General features: G+C 37.6%; 2 protein-coding genes across 3 annotated transcripts in view; one reads left to right on the top strand and one right to left on the bottom strand.

Annotated features, from left to right (window-relative positions):
* Positions 1–6,297, top strand: part of LOC146001568 (EF-hand domain-containing family member B-like) — a 53,742-nt gene extending 47,445 nt beyond the window's left edge. The window contains exons 8-10 of the mRNA XM_083139052.1: positions 2,310–2,390; positions 3,469–3,617; positions 5,949–6,297. Of these exons, the coding sequence (XP_082995178.1) occupies positions 2,310–2,390; positions 3,469–3,617; positions 5,949–6,137 (419 nt within the window). The 3' untranslated portion in view covers positions 6,138–6,297. The remainder of the gene's footprint in view (positions 1–2,309; positions 2,391–3,468; positions 3,618–5,948) is intronic.
* Position 6,298: 1 nt separating this feature from the next.
* The window catches only part of ncm (pre-mRNA-splicing factor nucampholin), a 34,097-nt gene continuing 15,961 nt past the window's right edge, over positions 6,299–24,434 (bottom strand). For both annotated transcript variants that reach the window (XM_083139049.1, XM_083139050.1), the window contains exons 8-12: positions 20,870–21,096; positions 19,809–20,089; positions 16,145–16,246; positions 13,700–13,839; positions 6,299–6,560 (exon numbers count right to left, since the gene is read on the bottom strand). In XM_083139049.1, coding sequence (XP_082995175.1) covers positions 6,442–6,560; positions 13,700–13,839; positions 16,145–16,246; positions 19,809–20,089; positions 20,870–21,096 — 869 coding nt within the window. In that variant the 3' untranslated portion in view covers positions 6,299–6,441. The remainder of the gene's footprint in view (positions 6,561–13,699; positions 13,840–16,144; positions 16,247–19,808; positions 20,090–20,869; positions 21,097–24,434) is intronic.

Raw genomic sequence — 24,434 nt, 5'->3', positions numbered from 1 at the left:
ATTCTGCAATACTACAGATAATCAGCTTGGACCATGAAAAAGGCACGGGTCTAGTATTTCTTCTATGAGTGGAATCATATGGACATTTTATCTAAATCAACTAACAGTTTATTGATTAAAATTAAAAATACGGGTGTGTCAGCACTAAAGTCATGTGTCCTCATCACATATCGAATGGATAAGACCATATGAAGAATAAAATATTGAAAAGGCGGCAGTTTGTGGGAACATTATGAATTGTCAAAATGTGACAAAGTGCCCTGATTGACGTTGAGTGTCCACTGGAGAATCGCATTTGGCAGCATTCTTTAGTGCCGCAGCCATTCCCAGCACATGTGACTCACAAAAGACTCAGTGCAGCACTGCGAATGAATGCTACTGGAAAGCGTAAGGATCAAGGTTACTGCCAGTGTTGTAAACTTATGTCTTACATATTTCCCCTAAGATATATATGAGGGCAATTTTTCTTGTAGTGGCAACATGTATGAGAAAGCGACCTGAAAGAAGATATATACCTGGAATCATTTACAATCCCCCAATGTAATCTCCTGCTGCTGCGTGAACATGTTTCCAAACATCTGCCAGTCGTTGAATGCCATTCATAGCTCCCGTTCGTGCCAGTGTGCGCAGAGACCGCCCTGTGGCCGAAATGATGCTTGGGATGTCTGGAAAGTGTTTCCCCCTCAGCGGTTCCTTCATCTTGGGAAACAATCAAAGTCAATTCTCATGTTAGGAGAATAAGGTGGGTGCTCCAACACCTCCCAACCCCAATGTTGCAGTATGTTCTGCACCACTTGTGCTGAGATATCTTGCATTATTGTGGAGAATGATGGGTCCTGATTGCAGGAGATGTGGTCTTTTGCACCAAAGACCAGGGTGCAAATGGTCACGAAGGTAACTAACGTAATAGTCTCCATTCACTGTAGCACCTTGTCGAACACTATGTGCAAGGATACCCTTTCATGGTCATATGCCACAATCATCATTACCTTCAAATTTGCCGGTTCCTGTCCGTCTCGTCAATGGCAATAATGCAAGCAAGGAATACATTACCTTCCAATCGCCATGTAAGGTGCATGCGTGCACATTCCCATGTGTGCCATCATGATATAAGGTGCCCATTTTGCCAATATCTTACGCAGGCCGAGGTCCTGAGCTAGCTAGCATCTGGTATACAGAGGATGGTGAAATCTTCAGTTCATTTGCTAATTCACTACATGTCCAACGCCGATCATTCTCCAGCAATCTGCGAAGTGCATCAAGGTGGTGTGGATCTGTTGCTGCGCGAGGATGCCCGCCACCATGTTTTTTCGCAGCTGATTTACGACCACTTTCAAATGCCTTGGCCCATCTGGCAACGGTACAATACGGTAAAGCATGGTCCCCACATGTCTCACGTAAGCCCTTGTGAATTCGCCGTGCATTCCTTCCACGTGCAACCTGAAATTTGATGAATATTCACTGCTCTTCACGCGTGAACATTGTTCAGGGTGGTATTATACACACAATTCACTTTAACATCTTCTAACTACCACACGACAGTACTATTCAGCACCAAACACCTACACACAATCCGTAGTACAAGACTGCACAAGACCCGATCGCCTTTTGTCCCAGCGACAACTGACAAGCATATACCAACAGTGTTGCCACTACAAGAAAAATGGCCCTCATATCAGTTGTATCTTTACTTTCCTGACATGCCTCGTATGTCACGAAGATGAATTCCTAACCTCAAGGAAAACCAAACTTATCACTTGAAGCTGAGGCTGAAGAGATGCATTTAGCAAACTTGTGTTGTATCTTGTGTCTACAGGATAGAACACAACCCCTCTTAAGTTCAGATGCCTTCTGAAAAGGTCACACCCCTATATGAACCAAGTATCACTATTACTAACAAAAGGCACACAAAGCATACTAAACATGTATCATTTCACAAACCCTCAGTTAAAGATATGAATTAGTGAAAAGTTCCATCTTGCTTTCCACTAATTTCTAAATACATTGTCAGGAAGATTTCTCCACTTGTTCCTTCATGTAAAAATAGTCTTTAGCATTTAAATTTTTGCAAATGCCCTACGTACCCACATTCATCTTGTAATTAATTTTAATAAGAACTTTTGTTTCTTCAAAGGAAGAAATTCTTTAATAAGTTGTATTTTGCAACATACTGCACATACATATTTTTAGATACATTTCAGTCACTCAAGAAACAGAAGTTATCAAAATTAATTAGAACAGTTTTTTACATTTTGCTTTTAAATAAGTTAACATTTATGGTATCCAAGTATATTGTCTTGTTATTTTAGATGTACCAGATGATAATCTCCACTTTGAAACAACTTACAATGCTACAGTAAGACATGCCGAGGAGAACAAGCATGTTTTGAGTAAGTTATCTTTGCTTTAAGTTTTATTATGCTTTGCAATAATACAGGGTGTCCCACTAGCTTTCGAACCCAAAAAAAACGTTATAATTTCCGAACAAACAAACATAGGAAAATGAAATTCACAATACACGTACCTGGTTTCATGCTGAATACATGATCGTCACAGCAGGTGCTGCAAGTGTCTTCCCTGGACGTCCAGACATATTTATACACGGCGTTCCATATTGCGAAAAGTCCGATGTAGAGTCTCCGGTGTGATCTCGTTAATCGCATTCTCGATGTTGTTTCGCAACTCTTGCAGTGATCGTGGTTTGTTTCTGTAGACACAACCTTTAAGGAAACCCCATAAAAAGAAATCCGGAGGTTTCAAATCTGGGGATCTTGGTGGCCACAATCCTTTGGAGATGATTCTGTCACTAAAAAAGGACTCAATTTCTACCATGGACACGTTGGAAGTATGGCATGTCGCTCCGTCTTGTTGGAAATAACCGCGACACAGTTATTCATCATCCAGCTGATTCACAAATGTACTGAAGATGTGTAAGTAAACTTGTGTGTTTACTTTATCTTCAAAGAAGATGGGTCCAATGATACGCTGTCGGGAAATTGCACACCAAACTCCCACCTTCAATGGTCCTTTACGGCGTCCAAATTCACGTTGAACGGTCTGATACGATCCCTATATCCAGTTGTTCTTTACAATGAACATGCGTTCTGGTACGGTGTACCGATCCATCCTTGCGATGAAGGGACTCGCGCATCACACTAACCCACATGCACCACTTCCCCTGGCGCCACCTACAGTCTTTGTTTTGACGCGTGCGTTTATGTTCAACCCTGCCTCGTTCCGAGGTACGTGTATTGTGAATTTCATTTTTCTATGTATGTTTTTTCGGAAATTATCACGTTTTTTTCGGGTTCGAAAGCTAGTGGGACACCCGTTATCTTTCTGCATATGAATTCATTATACTTTACTTTTACAAAATATTGTCAATATTTTGAATGAAAAAATTATCACTAGGCTTCAAAGTTTGAGCCCACTTTAACACATTAACAATTATCTGTTGCATATTTTCAGACATGAAGCCATTTGGAAAGAAAAGTGAAATATTTGGACAACTTCCCGCAGAACTACGTCTCTTGGGTTTCTCTACCGACAACTGTAAAGCACTAGTTAGCCCTTCTATATTTACTTACTATGGATTGACATACAAAGATTTCTTTCGGGTAAGTACATATGTAAATCTAATATTGGGTAAATTAATATCTGCAGTTCAAATAAGAAATTCACATTTGAATTAATTACTGCTAGAAAACATCACCTCTACATAAAATTCTGTGCATAATGATAATATCAACAATTACAGTGTACAGTACTTACTGGAATATCTTGTTCTTATTTCTGGAAGGCTTCAGCACCACAACAAACTCTTCCACAATTGAAAATAGCACCTGAAATATTGTAGAAGTAAAAAAAATAAGACCTGATGCAGTAATAACACCACAATTGTTGATAATACTACTAATTAAATTTAATGTACTTGTTAAAAACAACACAAAACACACAAACAGCACGATAAAAAACACTTTAAAGAGTTTGTCCAAGCTTTCGATTCAATCTCGGAATCATCATCAGGGTTGGTTGAGAGTCTGCAAAGGGGATGCAGTTGAGATTCCGACAATTTTTACATGAAGGAACAAGTGCTGGTTCATTCAGTTCCAAAAGAAATACATGTATATTTTTAAATATTTTGAGTTTGCTTATGGAAATTTCCATTTCCCCTTCCTTTTTTAAAAAATAATGAGTACAGTATGTGTTCATTACAGTTTTTTTTCTCTATCAAAAGTTGTTAGCCTAATTTTAAAATCTGCAGTGATATGGTAGAATATATTATTCATGCTGTTATCGGTTGAGCCTTCTTTAGGAAGGTCACTCTGCCGCAAGAATTAATTACATTTAATCCAATCCTATATTCATTAATAAAGATCACATTTCAAAATGTGCAGCTTTATCTCGGTTAGATTCATGGCTTAGCCCGTATTTAACAAAAGAGAAAAAAAAATGGGCTAGTGCCTTTATTATTTTTAGTTTTGTCTACCCCTGTGCAAATTCAAATAGTTTATGTTGACAGTGTTACCGTATTTACGTGTGTATAGTGCACGTGCGAGTATAATGTGCACCCTGGTTTTTGATGGGTAAAACTGACAAAAAATTATATCGCGTATATAATGCGAGTACAATCCAGTTTCAAGAAATGGCTTTCTTAGTTGTACGTCGTAAAGCTGTTGCTATGCTGATCAAGAGTGAATAACATCATACCTACTCAATGAATCACATGTTGCTATGTGGACCAAGAGGAGGATATCCTCTTGTGTAAACCCATGCCACCTCCCCCCTCTCCGTCCACTGTGTTTAGAATCCCAAAGCTTTCACTCTTTAACCACCTTATTTATTCTGTAATAGTTGAAAGCGAGATCAAAATTACATTATGGATTTGCAGTACTCAGGAAGTTATATTCTATTATTTCTTGCCCGACAAATACTGCTGATATGCATCCCATGTGAAGGAAGGTGCATGCTCGAATTCCGCCAGAGTTGCACTACTTTTCTTGGTGTCGCAGAACATTACATTGCAAAGTGAAAAATCATGTGAAATGGCCTTCAAACTTTTATATGTGGTTTTGCTCATTCCTTCTTTACTTTTTCTAAAAGAACTTCAAAATATATACTTTTTTCTTTCCGTGACTAATGTAACATTTATACGAGGCACATTCAGGACCTTCCAAATAGCAGTTAGCAACTCAAGATTTCTTCCATTAAGGAATTTACACACTCCATGTACTATATCATATTATTTGGCCAGTAATACATTTTAATTTTTATTATCTTTTTCCTTATGTTATCTTTCATCCAAAGTACCATAAAAATCAGAAAGTTCCTTCATTTTGTGATGAACTTATTTCAATCGCATTTCACATTAGTGTCGTTATGTTGAATGGAATACTGTTTCCATATTCAGAAACTGCAGGATTTAAGCTTTACAACGATATATAACATGATAGGGTTCCGTAAACATGAAAAATCAATGCAAGTGTCCCAAAATCATGGAACGACCGTGTATGGTTTCATGTTGGCTGTCTGAATTATTCCGTGCATATTACGCACCAGTTTTTTGGGGGCAAAAATTTTGGAAAACAGTGTGCATTATACATGAGTAAATACGGTAGTTACTAGGTTCTGGACATGTTCCTGAGGAATGACAAGTGTAATAACACCTGTCAATCAGCCAGTCCACCACAGGTGTTATACTCTCAATATTACTACATTCCAGGCTGGGAGATTTGAATGACCACAAGCAAATGATATACCTTGCAGCAGTATAACAGCAAGTGAAAATGTAAAGTCTGGCTTTTTCTGTGTAAGTTAGTACACTTGTATCAGTATAGTGCCATTGCTTGATAACCGAGGGGAACAAAGAGTCCAGTACTAAATGCAGAAGTATGCAAAACACTTTGAAACTGTCTGTTCAATAACTCACTATTTTCAAACATTTTCAGCCACGAAGCAAAGACCAAATGCGGAACATCTTCAAAAATATAGGACTCAAAATATCTGATGAAGTCTTTGAAGAACTCTGGGAAGAAGGAAAGAAACTGGACAACACTGGAGGTGTCTGTGTTGAAACATTTCGGAATTTACTTGATCAAAAGGCTTTCAAAATCCTTGAGGAGCAAATCTGCGAATAGCATTTATACATATTGTCTTTATTTTTACTTTTTCTGTTTTTGCACTTTTAAAACTGGTTTATAAAGATCATGGTTTAAGCATGTAACAAAAATATGATGCTCTGAAACATTTGTAACAAAACAAATAAATACTGATTGTACATAGGTTAAAAACAGGCCTTTAATAATCACTTGTAAAAAAAAAACAAGAAAATGTGTGCTTCTTCATGAATCAAATACAGATGAAATGATAAATTCATAATTCCACATTGATTTTTCAAACACATTCACACAAAAATTCTTTATCACAATCTCTGTACATTGTTCATCTACTCTTCTTCTTCTTCCTCTTCTTCTTTTTCTTCTTCTTTGATTTACTCTTCTTTTCTTTTTTTGAATGTTTAGATCGTTGTTTCTCCTTCTTAGAAACAGGTTCACTGCTATCTGTAATTCAAAAAAGAAAGCATAAAGCTATAAATAAACTCGTAAATTCCAGAAACAATAATTATGCATGAAAAATCTACCCGTAATTGTAAATGAGAAAGCTACTTCTAGGTGGCAGACTATGGACTAGAAAGGCAAAGTGATGGGAGTCACGAAGTCTATATGTTGATATGTGGCTACAAAGGTTACCCTGCAATGTCTAAAAATAGAATTTGGAAGTAGCTGCAAGAATTGGCATGCATTTTTCACTCCGTTCTAGCTTTTCCTCCTGGAAGGTTGTGCGTTCGTGAGACTCGTTTTGTGCCCAAGTGCCAAAGATTTTTTGAGTGAAGTGATACTCTTCCCAAGACTTTCTTATCATCTTTGCTTCGTTCACGTGATGTGTGAAGTGTGATAGTGTCGTCTGTGCTTGCTGTGTTCCCAAAAGGCATATAGTCGACCATGGCTGCCCTGAGTGATCTCCATTCTGATGAAATCTGAGATGAGCTGGAACGAGATGGATACAGACTCCGATTGGGATGAAGAAGAGCTTGACATTCCCTCTGATATATCATCAGAATGTGATTCTGATGATATGTCACAAAGATCTTCCCCTTCCTCTCCTCCTGCACCATCCGAGTGGCAACCCCCTCCCCGAACTGGGAGGACTGCTCCCAACCCCCGACCTTTCCTAGGACAGACTGGACTGAAGGCTCGACACATTGACAATGCATCCCCTCCCTTGGACTTTTTTGCACTGACTTTCTCCGAAGAAATCTTCCAGTATCTGGTGACTGAGACCAACAGATACTACCACCAACATATCAAAAAGCACCCAACGAGAAAGCCCGAACGTGACGTGACCATTGACGAAATGAAATGGTTTGACAATACTGATGGGACATGACCGCAGAAAACGTTGGCGAGACTACGAGTCCACAAAACCCCACCGTTACACTCAGATTTATGGACAACAGATGTCACGTAACCGCTTTATCCACTTGCTCTAGATTCCTACACTTTGAGGACAATACGAAGAACCCCTCCCCTCAAGATCCCAATTATGATAGGCTGTGGAAGATGAGGTATGTCTTTGACAAGATCAATGAGCTTAGCTCTAAATGCTACTATCCTACAGAGCATTTAGCAGTTAATGCAGCTATGGAAAGTCATCTTCAAACAGTATATTCCAAAGAAACACAAGAGGTTTGGGATCAAGATCTACAAACTCTGTGATTGTTTGGGATATACATATGACATGACCGTATATCTGGGCAAGGACAAAGACAGAACGACTGCCACAACATCTGCGACGCATGGTTCAGTTGTAGCATTGACGGAGAAGATGAAGGGAGTTGGTCATAAATTATTTATGGACAACTACTTCTCTTCTCCAGAACTATTTGATGATCTCGCAACAAGAAGTATATATTGCTGCAGGACCGTCAATCCCCGACGAAAAGGCCTCCCACTCCACTTTTCAAAGACTGACTTGAAGCTGAAGACTTACGTTTTCGGGTGAAGAATGACTTGACTGTGATATGTTGGAAAGACAAGAGAGAGGTGTACGTGTTGACGAACATACATCAGTCACCAGCTGAGGGAAATTTCTGCGATGGCCATTGTAACGTACTCAAGCTGGCTATTGTATGTGAACACAATAGCCACATGGGTTACGTTGACAAGGCCGACTGCATGACTAATTCCTACAGTGTCCAACGAAACACCATGAAGTGGACTGTCTAGCTCTTCTTCCACCTTCTTGACCCATGTATCCTGAACGCCTTCCTGCTCTTCAAGTCATTTCATCAGAACGTGAGGCACTTTGGTTACCGTGAGAAGTGGGCTCAAAGTCTTTTGGGGACCAGGGGCGGGCCAGGCACTTGAACCCCACCTCCCCAAGCTGCGGCACAACCTGGTCCGTCAGGTCCCAGTCCATCAGCCAACAAGCGGTACAAGGTTCGTGGCTTTTAGTCACTTCCCCACCATGGTACGAGAACAGCAGAGATGCATACAGTGCGGGCCACGAAACCAACGACGAAGTAGATGCCGCTGCATTACCTGTAAGGTGCCCCTGTGTCTGGACCCATGTTTTATGGAGTACCACCAGTAAGACATCATGGCTCCAGACCAAGCCTGGGAGCTGGAGCAGCGAAGGTAAGTACAAAAAAAACTTCATATTTGTATTCCTCTTCCTATTTTATTTTACAAACTGACATGCCTGCAATAATTTCCATGTGCATGTTGACCTTTTCATGTCCTTTTTTCGGGGGAGCGGGGCAGAAACCCCAATTTTTTTTTTTTTAAATGATTTTTTGGGGATGGGAACAACTCGCATTACATTAGTCATATGATAATGATGCAAACATTTTTCTGTTTTTTACATGCCAGCGATAATTTCTATGTGCATGTTGACGTTTTCATGTCCTTTTTTTCGGGGGCAGGGGGGAAACCCCATTTTTTTTAAAAAGAATGATTTGGGGGATTCTCCCTCCCCCTCCATATATACACCGAACGTGCATAAATTTTATATCGTCTGAATTTGTGATTCATTCCAGTTACAACGATATATCATTCATCTCTCTAGGGCAATTAGCCTCTGAGCTACAGTCATTTCAAGGTAACGCTGCATTTTGAAGCTTGAATCAGTGGCATTCTGACCATTCCTGTTGGGGGTACAACTCGTGTTACATTGGTCATACGATAATAATGCAAATATTTTTGTGTTCCTTACATGCCAGAGATAATTTCCATGTGCATGTTGACACTGTCATGTACTGTTTTCTTGGGGGGAGAGGGAAATCCCCATTTTTTCCTGAAATTTTGGAATTTTGGGGTTCTCCCCTCCCCCACCACATATAAGCCAAATTTGCATAAATTTTATATAGTCTAAATCTCTGGTTCATTCAGCGTACAACGGTATATCATTCATCTTTCTAGGGCAATTAGCCTCCGATCTACACTCATTTAATTGAAACTTGGCATTTTGTTAAAAATCTGATCGGGACCAAGGGGGTTACAAGTGAAAATGGCCTTGTGAAAAGGTTAAATATGTATTGCTATTAAGGTTAACAGCCAATGCAATGGAAAACTTAAGCATTTCTAAAATAACATCCTTGCATTCTTGAAATCCTTTACAACCACATGGGAAATGAGAGACACGGTAGTAGATAAATACAGAGAAACTAGTATTCACTTTTTCAGCGAAACTCTTAAGTGGAAAAAGTGAGTACTAGTTTCTCTGTAGTTATGTGTATGTGCGAGGGCCATCTGGAAAGTAGTACCCGTTCGTTATGTGTGGAGCGCTACTGACGCAAGTAGTCGCTGCTCAAGGTCAAACGACTTCAGTTGATTGTCTCCTCAGTATGTGCAAAGTTTCGTAGCGCTGTCATTGTAGTTATTGTTTCTGTAAGTGTTTACAATGTTCAAAAAAATTGAAAACGCTGCCACTTGTGAAGTTAGGGCTGTGATCAGATTTCTGAACGCCAGGAGTGTGCGACCATGTGATATTCACTGTCAATCAAAGGAGGTTTATGGAGACAATGTTATTGCTGAGTCGTCTGTTCGGCGCTGGTGTCGAAACTTTAACTCGGAGAGGGAGAACATCCATGAGAACGAACATTCCGTGCCCGTATGTCATCGCGGACGAACTGCTTAGTGCAGTTGACGAATTCATCAAGAACGATCAGCGCGTCACACTGAATGAAATCAGTGATCTGTTCCCTGATGTTTCATCAACAATTCTTCATGAAATTGATTCAGATTTTTATCTCTTCACAAAACAAAGGATTTTTTTTTTGGAGAAAAGACATTTCACAGTGACGAGAAACTGAAAGAAGGGCTCACTACTTTTCTCAATGGACTGGCAGCAGAGGAATATGAAGGTGGGTTACAGAAACTCGTCACATGTTATGGCAAATGCTTAAATGTACATGGTGACTATGTAGAAGTAGTTTATAAAGTTTGTTCTTAACAATTACAAAATACTTTCAAAAAATCTTTGTTACTTTTCTAAAAATTAAAAATGGGTACTACTTTCCGGATAGCCCTTGTAGTAGGGATGTGCCGAAGCCGATTACAGATGTATGAAAATCGGCAGAAATTGACACATCGGCATCGGTATCGGAATCGGCAAAAATCTGATATTTAAACCGGTACAGATTATACAAGAGTTTTACCTTCTAACAAGTTTTATATTCTAGTTTTGTAAGATTTATTGAAAATTTGGTTATGATTCGTCATTATTGTAGTTTTTTGTAATAAAATTATTGAAAACTCGTATTCAGAGGATCAACCTAACTATAAATCGGAAATAAAACAGTACATTGCTGAACCAGGATCTGCTGTTGTATTGGAAATTCAAAAATTACTATTCAAACCTGAAGCAAGTGCTGAGAAAATACTTGGGCATACCTGCTGCATCAGTATTCAGTGATTGTGTTCAGTGTTGCTGAACAGATTTGCGATAAGAGAAGAAGTAGGTTACTTCCTGAAGTGCTTCCAAATCTCGTATTTCTAAAGTTGAATCTGGCAGAACAGGAATTCATTTTGCATTTCAAAGAACTGCTTGTGTACTAATGTTAAATCTCTAGGTTCACATAACCTTTTGTAGATGCAAATGTACATTCGCATCTCTTGAGAATATATATGTATATACATATGATATGCAATAGAAATGTATATAGCAAATTTATTTTTGTCATGCAGAAAATAACATCCCATTTCTGTTTAATAATCTTATGTATCGGAATCGGTTAAATATCGGCATCGGTATCGGTTCCAAAATTTATCGGTGAGTACATCAGCATCGGTAAATTTTCAGCTTCGTCACATCCCTACCTTGTAGTTGTATTTTGGGGTAAGCCAATACCTGTACCTATTCGCGATTAAAATTACCACCTGAGCGCTAGTGTCGCTTCCAATATGGCCGCTCTAAGTAGGATAGATCTTTGTTTACATTCAGCAGTAGCACAAAAGAGCAGCGTGTTGTCATGACTGGTATGGTAGAAAACGTTTAAATTACGCATTATTTTTAAATATTGCGAATGCGATGTGAATTCCAGGTACTCTAATAAACGTGAAGCTGTACTGAGAACGAAGCATTTAATTATGATGGGCAAAAATAACACGGAAAATGCAGACGAAACTATGTATACGCACTGGTTGTCCAAAGCAGTGCTGTATCATCTGCACGTCATGTAACTGGAGTTCTCGGAAATTATTTGAAAATAAAGGTATTGAAATTGACCTGTACTTGAGAAGCTGGGACAGGAGAAAATTGCGAACATATCGTTGCAGTTCTTTCTCGAAAGAGAAAGTCTGGTTTAATAATAATATTCACGATTTCATGACCAGGCTATACTCACTGAAAAAGGACATCGTACTGAATGAAACAGTAACATTAGCATGTCCACTTTTTTTCTGGTTACATTTGACATTAATTCATTATCAAACTATTTTCATCTTCCCTCTTAATCGACTTGCACCTGTTCCAAATTTCACACATACGTAACACCGGTAATACATGGACGCATTGGTTAAGACGCTTCATGATTTTTCGGAAAAAAAAAGCTTTATTTATAAAGTACAATTTAAAACTTTACTTTCGTGGAAATATATATTTATCTCTCGATAAATAAAGTAAGCAGACTCGTGCATTCTTCGTAATTTCCTTGCCGATTTACAGTGTTATATCCCCCATACCAATCTTCTGACGTTTTCCCTGATTTATTAACAAATTTCATTTTGTTGATTCCACGGGGTGGAAACACATGAAAACTTTTAATTTGTTCTGACCCATAAAACTATTTAGAGCAAAAAAAAGAAGAAAAAAACACCTGAACAGTAGACCTTACTTTCTCGCATATTCACCATGCTTTTAACGACTTCAACACAACGTATCCTACTTAGAGTACTTCCTGAAAATCCCGGCAGATGGCATATCGGTTAATTTTAATCGCGAATACCAGAACCCTTAATAATTACCACCAATACTGATGCAGATGCTTGAAAATTGCAACAATTAAAAGTTGTTCAAAATATTGATTTATTGATTAATTGAAATATTGATATTGGTGTGTATACATTCCACTCAAATTATTAGGTCATTAGGTACTGAAGTGTTAAGCTCGACAGTTGATATAGCTTGCCACTTTACTTTGACAGTTCTCTTTGATTTGTGATTATCTTTCGAATTGTCTTTTTCATAGCAATATTTGCAAAAGCATGGCTAATTTTAAAAGAATTGTGTTGTTTTCATAAGGAATATAAGTATCATAGAACTAATGCAGTATAGGCAGTTCAAAACATCAACGCAGTGTCTTGCGAAGATGTTGCTAATGGCCATAGTTTAGGAGCATACTTTGATTAATTGTACTGAGATACAATATCCACACTTTTGATTCAAAAATTTGATATTTCATATTTAATGACCTAATAAATGCATTAATTTACCAGAAATTTACTTTAAAATATTAAAGAATTACATCAGAATATTAAACTGCCTATCACGTTATTACGAAATTCAGTTTTTCATACAATACTGGTGCAAAATAAATGGAAACTTGGAATTCTCTGTAAGTGTAGTGTGGCAACGAACACCAAAATGCCAGAAATGTATCAACAAATGTCAATTTATTAGCAATGATTCATGAATTAATAAAATTAAATGTTCACTTGTAAATCACTCAAAGCAACAAACGTCTTTCTGGATTAAAATAGGCAATACATGCCCACGATTCTTATTATGTATAACATGTTCTTCAGCTCTTTCTGGGGGAAACAAACACTTACAGTTTCTCTTCCTATTTCTTCCACATTTCAATAGCAAAAAAAAAAAAAAAAAATTTCTCAATAGACCACTTTCTCTTTAATTAACTAATCAAGTAATTCAAAATAGGTTATTTTAATTTAATATGAGATGTTTCCTTTTATAGAGAAAAATAAGTTGTGTAAATTATTTTCAACATTCTGAAAGAAAGAAAAAAAAAACAATACTGTCAAGACGGGAGGAACTACATCATACAACCTAATGAACCAATTCATGGCTTTACAACAATATGGTAGTTCAAAGTGATTTCTCTCAGTATGATATTAAACAGAATCTTGAAGAACATAATCAAGAGGAGCAATATAGTTAAAATATAAATAAATGTGGATACCTGAACTATCATCGCCTGATGACTCCTCGTCATCACTGGAATCAGAGTTGGAATCGCTTGAGTCACTGGAAAGAGCCTGTGCTAGAGTTGGCACCACTGTTGGCTTGGGCTGATTCTTCAGATGTTCTCTCAGCTCATCCCTGCAAGATAAATTCCATTTGTGTTCAATGAAGAAAATATTTTGAATTATTAACTTTAGTATTAAACAAAAAGAAGGTATATGAAGAATACAATTTCTGATGTACAGGGAGGTGGGCATACCCCCCTGTGTTTTCGACACTACGATGGTTATGATTGAATGCTTGATATGAACACATACCTGAGTTTAAGTATTCCGAACATCGGTATGGAGAAAGTCTTTTTCGTAGCACGGCCGAAATCTGTGCCATATTTTGGCACACTTTGACAGAGGTGTGTGTTCATATCAAATAATCCAACTATTACCATCATAGTGTCGAAAATAAAGGGGGGTACGCCCACTTTGTGACCACCCTGTATATCAATTGAAAATGGTAAATCATAACCAGTATTGAAATTGGTAAAATTCAAACATGAAATTTCTTAATTTGAAAATTTGATCACGGGGGTTATACTGATATAGTTTTGGTAACGCAATACAGTAATTACTGTGGTATAGTGAATGATTTACATTATTTTACTTCACCTTCTCCCTCTTTTGGCTAATCACAATGATGAGAAGACAAACATATGTATATGGACAACACAATATACACATCTGCAACCATTACATGTTAACTTAAAAAAATATATCAACAATGAAATTTGATATATGGCATTTGTAAAGATAGTACTTGTTCATAGAACAAAGAAGAAAAAACAGTTTCGCGGATAAAGTGAGTTATATATCCATATTTATAGTACTTGCTATTCAACAAATTGTTGAACATGATCTTACATATGCCATTAAATTCATTTTTAAACATCTTTACATGGTGAAAAGGTTATTACTGCAGTAGTGTGTCAATAATCTGACGTCCCATATAATAAGAGGCAAAAAAAAATCCAAGTTTTCTTCTGGTAAGTGCTCAGGTTTGTGAACGGAAGTGAAGACATTTGACCATTTCAAGTGTAAGTTGAATGTTTACCTATTTTTTTATGTACTCTCATGTACTGAACAATGCAAGTACAATATTCATAATAATAATGTATGTCTCTTCTTATCATATGCTGTAGTTTTTTATGTTTTATTATTTTCTTTTCTTTTGCCTCCTCTGATTTATCCTAGGTTATTCTGTATAGTTGTTTTTGTAATTTGAGGTTGTCTCAGTTCTGTCAACCTCGAATTATCAGGACTCTACTGTATACTTAATTTAAGCAAAAGTAGATGCTTAACTAACTTATAACATATTAAGATAGATAGAAATTTATATTTGCAGGCTACTTAAATCAGGAACCTGTTAATTTCAAAGGTCCACTATTTGCACCTTGGATTTACATTATGTTGCCTACTTGAAGATAATGAAGGCATACTTCAAAATAAACAGATTTCTAAATTTCATGCAAAATATTATTTTAGTGGTTTTTATTTGATTTTATCTGCGATGTTTCGTTCTGGTTTCCCAGAACTTTTGCAAGCTACACATACAACAACACAACCTAACCTCACATGGCTAATCCCTCTACACAAACCAGAACAAAATGTCGCAGATAAAATCAAATAAAAACTACTAAATATAACTGTTAAGATTATTTTGCATGTACAAAAAGTGGTTATGTAAACCTTCAAGAAGAACATATTCTAAATTTCAGTAGCATGGAAGTAGAAAAAACTTTCAATCTTCAACTATGTCAGTCAACAGAAAATTTGCTGTTCTTAGGAACTCACTGAAAAACATGCTAAATTCTCACACTTACATGTGATTCTGAAAAACAACTTTGCATCATGTATGCATGTATTGCCTCTACATTTTTACCATTATTTGGCTTGTCTGCCAAAAAGGAACCTACATTATAAGTATTTCAAGAGTGAGTTTTAATTAGGGATGGGTCGATATGAAATTTTGGCCGATACTGATACAGTACTGATATAAAATTTACCGATACCGATATTCTACCAATCCGATATAAAATTCGAAGTGGTCCTTGAAGAACCAGAATGGTTCATTGACCTCCTTAATAAATGTTTGTTTCCAGGTGACTGCAGCGCAAAAGAAGCTGCTTATTTAGACATTTTGTTTTTAAACTAGGGCATTGGGATAATGCACCATAAACATTATAAGAAAATGGCAGAACTGTGCAGTAAATTATAAAATATATCAGATTGGTAAAATAATCAGTAATTTTACTGATAACCAATAGGTCTATATCGGCCAATACCGATAGAGCACTGATTAATCTGTCCAATCCCTAGTTTTAATTATTCCATTACAGCAAATTTCTCCTAACTGTACCAACTATTTTTACAACTTTACGTCAAAAACTTACGTCAGTCCACCTAAACCAATTGAAGTAAAGAAGTTGATGGCAAATCTTGTATTTTTTGGATTATCACGTGGAAATAAGCCACCGAATGCCACTTGCAGAGTCCTTAAAGAGAAAGAAATAAGCATGGTTACTGTGCACACTTATACTTTACGGTTTATTTGTGTACATGTGATAAACTATACAGTGGAACTTTGATTAGACATCTTTCAGGAGAATTCTATAACACAGTGCCTTATTGGGTCGAACAAGGTGAAATATATAATATGGGAAAATGTAAATGCTGGGAACATAATGAATTATACAAACAAATTAAAAATCGATGAAGAAAAGGAAATGAAATCTTATGTAAAGCATCACTTTATACAAAATTGTAAACTCTTCCTTTTCTTACAAAGTGCCTTCCTAATACACACCACAAATACGAAGTCTATTAAAATACTATCCAACCTTTGACTGGGAAAAATGCAATCACTCACCTAGAGATTTGGAACCCTAATTTTCTAGTCCCTTTCAGCAGCATTTTCTGCTTGGAGAAGAGCCAAAAACCAGAATGGGCAATGTCGGAAGAGCATAGAGTCTGATGAAACAGACATACGTTGTATTTGGCTAAGCCTGAAGCAGAAGTGAAGAATGGACAGGAGCACTACCGTGGTGCAGGTCTGTTTGTCTGCACCACAAAGCATATCAAAGGTAATATAGGACCTCCAGGTAGTACACTTTGGTGTATACTAATGATGCACCACTTTATGGGAGTCAAAGAAAACAGCCAATGTAAAATTTATATTGCTATGCAACTTTTAGAGTGGGGGGTGCTTGGGGATTATGAATGTTTCCATTGTAATGACTGTACCTTGGTTTATAGCTTGTACAGTGGGATCCATGAGAGTTACCGTGCAAATTATCCATCACCATGTTTGTGCACTTTATTTGACCCAATAAGAGCTTCACAAATTAAAAGAAAACTCAAAATAAGCTGTTGTTAACTTCTGCACCAGCATACATAAAGATCCATGATAAAAATACATAGGATGTAAGAGAAAAATTAATGAAAATAGTCATGGACAATTTGCATGGTAATACTCGTGGATCCCACTGTACATGTAAACCCAAGACTCATCAATAGTGACTATGGTGTTCATGAAGCCAGGATCACCGCCTGCTTATTCCAGCATGTACTGTGAGACTTCTAGACTTTTACCAATATTAGCAGCTTCACATGACCACATCCTCTCCCACAATAGAATGTACTGAACCAATGCTTATACCCACCTTGTCTGCAAGTACTTGGACAACTACAACAGTTCTGCATTAGCAATTGATAGAGGCACATATTTTTGGTAAATAAAAAAAGCAAAATTTTGGTACAAAAACAGTCAATTTCAGGTTCAAAAGTGGTAAATAAAATAAAATTTCAGTGTTATAGCGGTGAAAAATCGGACCAAAAGCAGTAAGTATATAAAATGGACATTTTGTTTGTAAAATTGTGACTGCAATATTACATTTGACTTAAAAACTGCATTTATTACACAAAATAAATATATCCCTTCTAATAGTTTATGTAGTTACCAGAGTATTAAGTTTCTTCCTGTATAAAGGGGTCCATTCTTGCTTCTCAAATATTTACATTAAATTAATCAATTTTCCATGAATTGCGTAACTCACAGGATAATTCAAATTTCAGATAGTGTTGCTTCAGTACATATACTCTAAATGTCATGACAAAACAGGGTAGGAAAATGCACCTCACACCTTTCAGAAACATGAAATATTAACATTACAATGTGTTATTTCACATTTCGTGTATTCGTCAAAGATGAAATATGCATGCCTCTAGCAATTGACCCCATTAGGTTTAATCACCATGTCATTTCAACTCGTTGAGGACCAACAGGAATCGTGATTCACTCTCCATTCATGAGTGACCATCTTTGAAGTCGTCGTAGCACTCTTTAAGCAGTGTGATTTCTGCGGCATTGTCACCGAAAGCCTGCTGAACATCCTGATTGCTTTCCGCTTTGGTATCACCATGCTTTTGGCTAAATTTGATGCAATACTGTTGATTGAGTCATTCAATCATTTTGCGGCAAATAGCAATCTGATGGACATTCACTACATTCTCTCTCTCTCAAGCTGACTGTCAACTACTGATGTTCTCTGCGGGCAGGAAAAAATTCACACATAAACACGAAGGTTTCCAACACGCATGTGCCAGAGAACATTTCCTGTGCTTCCTTTGGTTCCATGAGGGGAAAAAATTAGGTTGGATACTACTTATATAGGCCTCGAAACGTCAAATTTAGTCCACTTTATACTGAGATCTGCTAGTGAATAATGCAGCAACAGTTTGAAGTGGGATCGCAAACACAGAATTTCTTCTCTACTAGGAAATTAACCCAAGAGACTTAAATACAGTGCATTTCTTTTGGCTCTGAGCCAAGATAGCACGTGGCATAGCGCAGATGCCGGCATTAGCGCAGATGCCGGCATTTTTCTCCCGAATGCCTCGCTGATTAACGCACATATCTTTAGCATGGAGACAGTTATAATTATATTGCATAACGAGTACTAAACTATGTTATGAGTTGTTCACGTGCTATCTCGACCCAGAGTCAAAATGAATGCACTGTACAAGGCAACTATGTTAACCTTAATGAGATCGCAAAGGACCACACACACTAATATGATTATTTATTATTGGAATAGGCAACACTATTGCAAATAATGAAGGAATTTTTTTTAAGAATGCCCCTACAAGGAGCAGCTTTGCAGTTCACTCAGGTTCGAATAAATGGGTACCTGAGCATGGTGCTGATCACGTCATCTCCACAAACAGTCAAGATTTTGAATGTGTGGGACTTACCTCCATAACCCCCCCCCCCCCCCCCACATATGCATTCATGGCATGTTACAAAGTGATGGGTAACTTCAACTACTTAGTGAAAAACTAATTAACAAAGAAAATCAAATACAAGACGGCAGTACATGAATACATAGAAACCGTAAAACATCCATGTCAGGCATATATTTATATGTAAATTAAACTTACTCAAATATCTATGACTTCTCCAGTAACAAATGATGTTGTTGTTTTTTATTTATTTATAACAAAAGTTAATGAAGCACATCAGGCAACACTTTCCTTCTCTCAAAATTGCATTAGTACAAACTCAAGGGATAAATCTTAACACTTCAACCATCTTCATCAAACCTTAAACCACAATTATACTGAACTCAACTCCAACTGGCGGCTGACCTTGAAGGGTATTTCTGGCTCTTTCTGTCCCCCAATCACTTTCGGGGGCGTGTGGTCCGATGGGTGTCAACAAACTCGGTTGCGAAGTAAAAGCTGAAGGGATCACATCGCTCTGCCGAAGCAACATTGTCAAGCATACTTCTGTTTTTGCCAGTTGTTGTTATATGACTGTGTGTCCACCTACATTCCGACCTGTGGGTGGTCCTTCCCGAAACTTCATCGTTAAGGACCGCGTGTGCATTAACCCCCGCTGATTTCTGGTGCTGGCAATATTGTTGCCCAAGAAGACTCCTCGCTTTACAGTACATTTGGCAACGTGTGGATCTCAATCGAAGAAAATTCAACTGATCGCTGATTCGATGTTTCCCAGCCGCCAGTTGGAGTCGAGTTCAGTACAAGAATCACACTTACGGATCTTTCACTCTCTCATTGAGTTTTGGCAGTCCCATATATTCCGAGAGCTCCTGGAAAAGTATTTTAATGAAAATTCTACTTGAGCTGGTGGTGTCATCTTCGTTTAGTTTTATGTGGGCAAGAACTTCCCATGAGATTGCATCTGTATATAGTAAATGGGCAAAGAACTTTGCAACATTACGAAGCTTATTAGTTTCCAAACGATGGACTGTGTCATAAGAGCTCTGAAATATTTCTTGGAATGGTTCGATGAAAGTTTTGTTGATCTGACAGAATCTCTGGAAAATAAGAAAATTGAAAACATCAACAAACAACAAAGAGTCTGAAGAAATTGTATTCACTTGAAAGAACATTGTGCAATTTCACACTGAGTGTAATACAACACTGCTAGTATAACCACAAAGGTACATCAAACAGTCTTCTCTAAAACTGATCCAAATTCTCAAATGACTGCCGCCAAAATTTACAGTGGAACTCCAATTTTATGTTCCTGAATTTTACATTTTCCACATTGTACATTCAATCTTGATGGTTACAACATAGCAAAATGTTACAAAAGTTTCCTCGATTTTATATTTTCACGCATTTTAAGTTTTTTCAGTCTGGTCCCCTGAAAAACGCAAAATTAAGGTTCCACTGTAAACATTTCAGCAATTTAAAATTGTTTTGAAGAATAAAATTTGTATTAAAAAAATCACAACAGTAACGGCAATCAGGGACATATAAAAACACTAGCACTGACAAATGAACACTAGTTCCATCGATCTGGAAATGAGGGAATTGATGTGAACTATTATAGTTATCAGATTACTATAGTTATTAGTAAATATTTCCAATATGTCTTCAACATTCAATATTGAGAGAGTACCATTTAATTGACTTCATCCTGGCCTGAAAAATATAATGGTCATTTTATTTTTTAAGGCATATTGAATCTCTTGAAGTTTTGCTTCCCTACAAACACTTGAAAAACATCAGACAGCTTTCCGGTATTTTAAGGTTTAATTTTCAAATCCGACACAGCCATTAATCAATCATAACTACATCTAATTCCTCACCTGAGCAAGCAACCCATAAAACTTCTCGTACGTTCTTTGCTGGGCACAGCAATCGATAATCATATGACAGAGCTCAATCTCTTGCCCTGGCTTCAATTCCATCTTCATCAGTTTGTGAGCGCACTCTTCAAAGTCCAGACTTGACTGGATTGTCAAATAAATCAGTCGCCTCAGAGCAATGAGGTTTGTTTCTGTGTTGTCCACAATTACTTCTGCATTAGCTTCCTCTGAAAGGAAAGAAATCACATTTCACAATGTAACTGTTGATAAGGCTCACTACTAAAATAATGTCTTAAGAACGCTACATTCTTTCTAACATTTTTGGTACTGCTAATTTGGTTTTAATTTATTAATGCCTTCATTTTGATTTAATGGGTATTTGAAGTTGTTTTTTTTTTTGGTGGTAATTTTTCCACATAAACACCAGCATATAATACAATATATTTCCACAGTTTAGGTTTCTATTCTGTTAACGTGACAATCATAATGTTAATGATAATCTGCCTCTAAGATTTTAACATTTGATGATCTTATGGGAATATACAGGGTGTCCCAAAAGTCCCTTAACAACCACCCTAGAGACGTGTAGTGCAGAGATTGACATTATTTGAGTATATAGTAATACTGTAGGGGTAGGGGGAACATGATTGCTGTGGGTGACCATGGCGGCGGCCATCTTGGTATCCGCCATATTGGATGGAGGTCAACTTTTTTAAATGGGAAGGTATATGTGTGGCACATAATTTTAGGCTAGAATTGCACCAGAAACAAGAATATGAAGTCAGTTTTCAGATATATTTAATCTGTGAAAAGTTATTGCGCTACAAAATGTGCTCAATGTGCTCCCATGCTCCCGTAAAAACATCCGTAAGAAAGTCTCCCATGCACGCGAACATTCAAAAGAGTTTCGGGAGTGACAGCTACACAGGCCTCAGTGATTCGTTGACGAAGGTGACGCATATCACGTATTGGAACTGCATAAACCATGGCCTTAAGATGGCCCCACAAGTAAAAATCAAGGGGAGTAAGGTCTGGGGACCTGGCTGGCCACTCTCTTGGTCCTCGTCTGCCAATCCACCTACCAGGAAATTGGATATCAAGGTACTGCCGAACAATGTTTCCATAATGAGGTGGTGCACCATCATGTTGAAAAAAAATTCTGGGAAAGACCAATCCGGCATACAAACTGAAGGTAAGACAAGATCGCGTAGCAACTGCAGGTAGGTCTCTGCATTCAATGTCCCCTCAATGAAAAATGGACCTATGATTTGGGTATTCCAAATTCCACACCACAGCATAACTTTTGTTGGCCCAACCGCGTTCCCCGGGTTTACCCAGTGCGGGTTCTCAGAGGACCAATACCACAAGTTTTGACGGTTGACCTCACCATTGGTATAAAAAAAATGTCTCATCTCTATGCAGAATGTTTCGCCAGAAGTCAGGGTCAGGGGTGTAAGGGGTGACCTTCCACGTAGGCGCCCAAAAGTCAACCTCACTTCCACGTAGTGCACCCTGGACTAAAGACTAACGAGGCTCTGGCGACTGGCACTATGGCCAGTATAATTTTGTGTGTGTTGTCCTGTTTGTTGTCCTTGTGTGTGCTGAGTGCCCGTTTGCGGCCTCGGCTTTTAACGGAAGTCAGAACATTTTAACATTTTTAGTTATGCAACGCTAGAGTTGTTATTTGTAATGATAAGGGGCTGGCCCCCGTATAATGTGACGGGAGCAAAATAGCCTAAGTGCTGACGCTCCCAAAATTTTAAATTCAAAATCAATTCAAAATCAAAAAGTCAGGGTCACTTTCAAGTTGCACGACACACCACTCACAAAATTCCACCCTCCTATGAAGATCATCTTCACTGAGATGTTGTGGCATTTGCATCTTGTAGGGATGCCATTTGTGTTCTGGCATAATCCTGCTAATCGAACTCTTGCTAACACCACATTGGACGGATAGTCGTCGAATACTTTTTTCACGAATGATGCCAGAAATGCCGTTGTTGTTTCTTCATCCGTGACTGTTTTTGGTCTTCCCGATCGACGTCTATCGTGCACTGCACCCGTTTCCTTAAACCGCTTCATCACATTGGCCACACTAACATGCGACACTGGCGGCCTAAGCGGATGTCTTTGATTGAATTCATTGGCAATGTCCCGTGAACTTCTTTCGGCGGAAATGAGGATGATCTCAATTCGTTCCTCATTGGATAAAATCATGTTCATTGTCACTTACACTTGCAACAAAAGAGATATGATATCAGTTATCACAATTTCCATACTTTATCATACGTCATCATTTATTCAATATTGCATCAATAACTTTTCACAGATTAAAGATATATGAAAACTGGCTTCATATTCTTGTTTCTGGTGCAATTCTAGCCTAAAATTATGTGCCACACATATACCTTCCCATTTAAAAAAATGACCTCCATCCAATATGGCGGATACCAAGATGGCCGCCGCCATGGTTACCCACAGCAATCTTGTTCCCCCTACCCCTACAGTATTACTATATACTCAAATCATGTCAATCTCTGCACTACACGTCTCTAGGATGGCTGTTAAGGGACTTTTGGGACACCCTGTAGATGAAACCATGGCCGTAGGCAGGGAAAATTTTCGGGGGGGTTCATTCATAATTATTCCCAGGGCATCCCCAGAAATTTGAATAATAGAAATAATAATAATAATTGTACAATAATAATTAAAATTTCATAATAATAAAACAATTTTATTCCATAATAATAATACTAATAATTATTATTAATATATTATTGTTATATCCTTGAGGGGGCTTACTCAATCCAGCAGATGAGTGAATATCCACCATAACTTTCTTTTTGTTTTTTTTACGTTTCATACAGTGTGTACTGTAATGCACAATTATTTTACTTCGTCATTAAGCTTTAGATACCTTCAAGAAAAAACTTTAAGAGTTAGATGGAAATTTTAGTCATAAAGTTTTTGTTGTTTGACTTTAAAATTAAATTTTTGGAATTTTGAAAAGTGTGGAACCAGTTATTCTCTTTAAAAGCTCAGCCTGGTGCATGGATTGTAACCTCAATCGCGAACGTAATGTGCTACGAAACTGGAGGTACTAGGTTTGAACTCCTATCAAGGGGGATTTATTTTCGACTTTATCGGACGGGGAATTTAAAAGCTGGAAATGGAATTTTGGGACAATCATAAGGAAATCTTCAATCTATATTCCTTGTGATGCAGGAACAACACTGGAAAGATGACAGCAGAAGTGATAATGGAGGGGTCGCCGGTGGGCTGCAATTCCGAGAATAAATCCTGTTTCACTCAACTTTCAGAATTACAAATGTATGAAAATTGTAGCTCGATCGTTTCAACATTGTCTCCTTGTACTTTTGTGATGCTTCAAAAAAAAATAATTGAAAATTTGTTACAGATTTTGGTTACTGAACATCCATTAATGCAACATGTCAGAAGTTTCGGGGGGGGGGGGGGTTGAACCCTAGAAACCCCCCTCTAAATACGGCCATGGATGAAACCTGTGTGCTTGAAACTCAAAAATTTATTTTTAAGATTATTTACC

This window comes from Lepisma saccharinum, chromosome 17 (genome assembly GCF_977018435.1).
Source record: "Lepisma saccharinum chromosome 17, izLepSacc3.1, whole genome shotgun sequence".
NCBI classification, from domain to species: domain Eukaryota; kingdom Metazoa; phylum Arthropoda; class Insecta; order Zygentoma; family Lepismatidae; genus Lepisma; species Lepisma saccharinum.
This window is presented reverse-complemented; position numbering and strand designations above follow the sequence as displayed.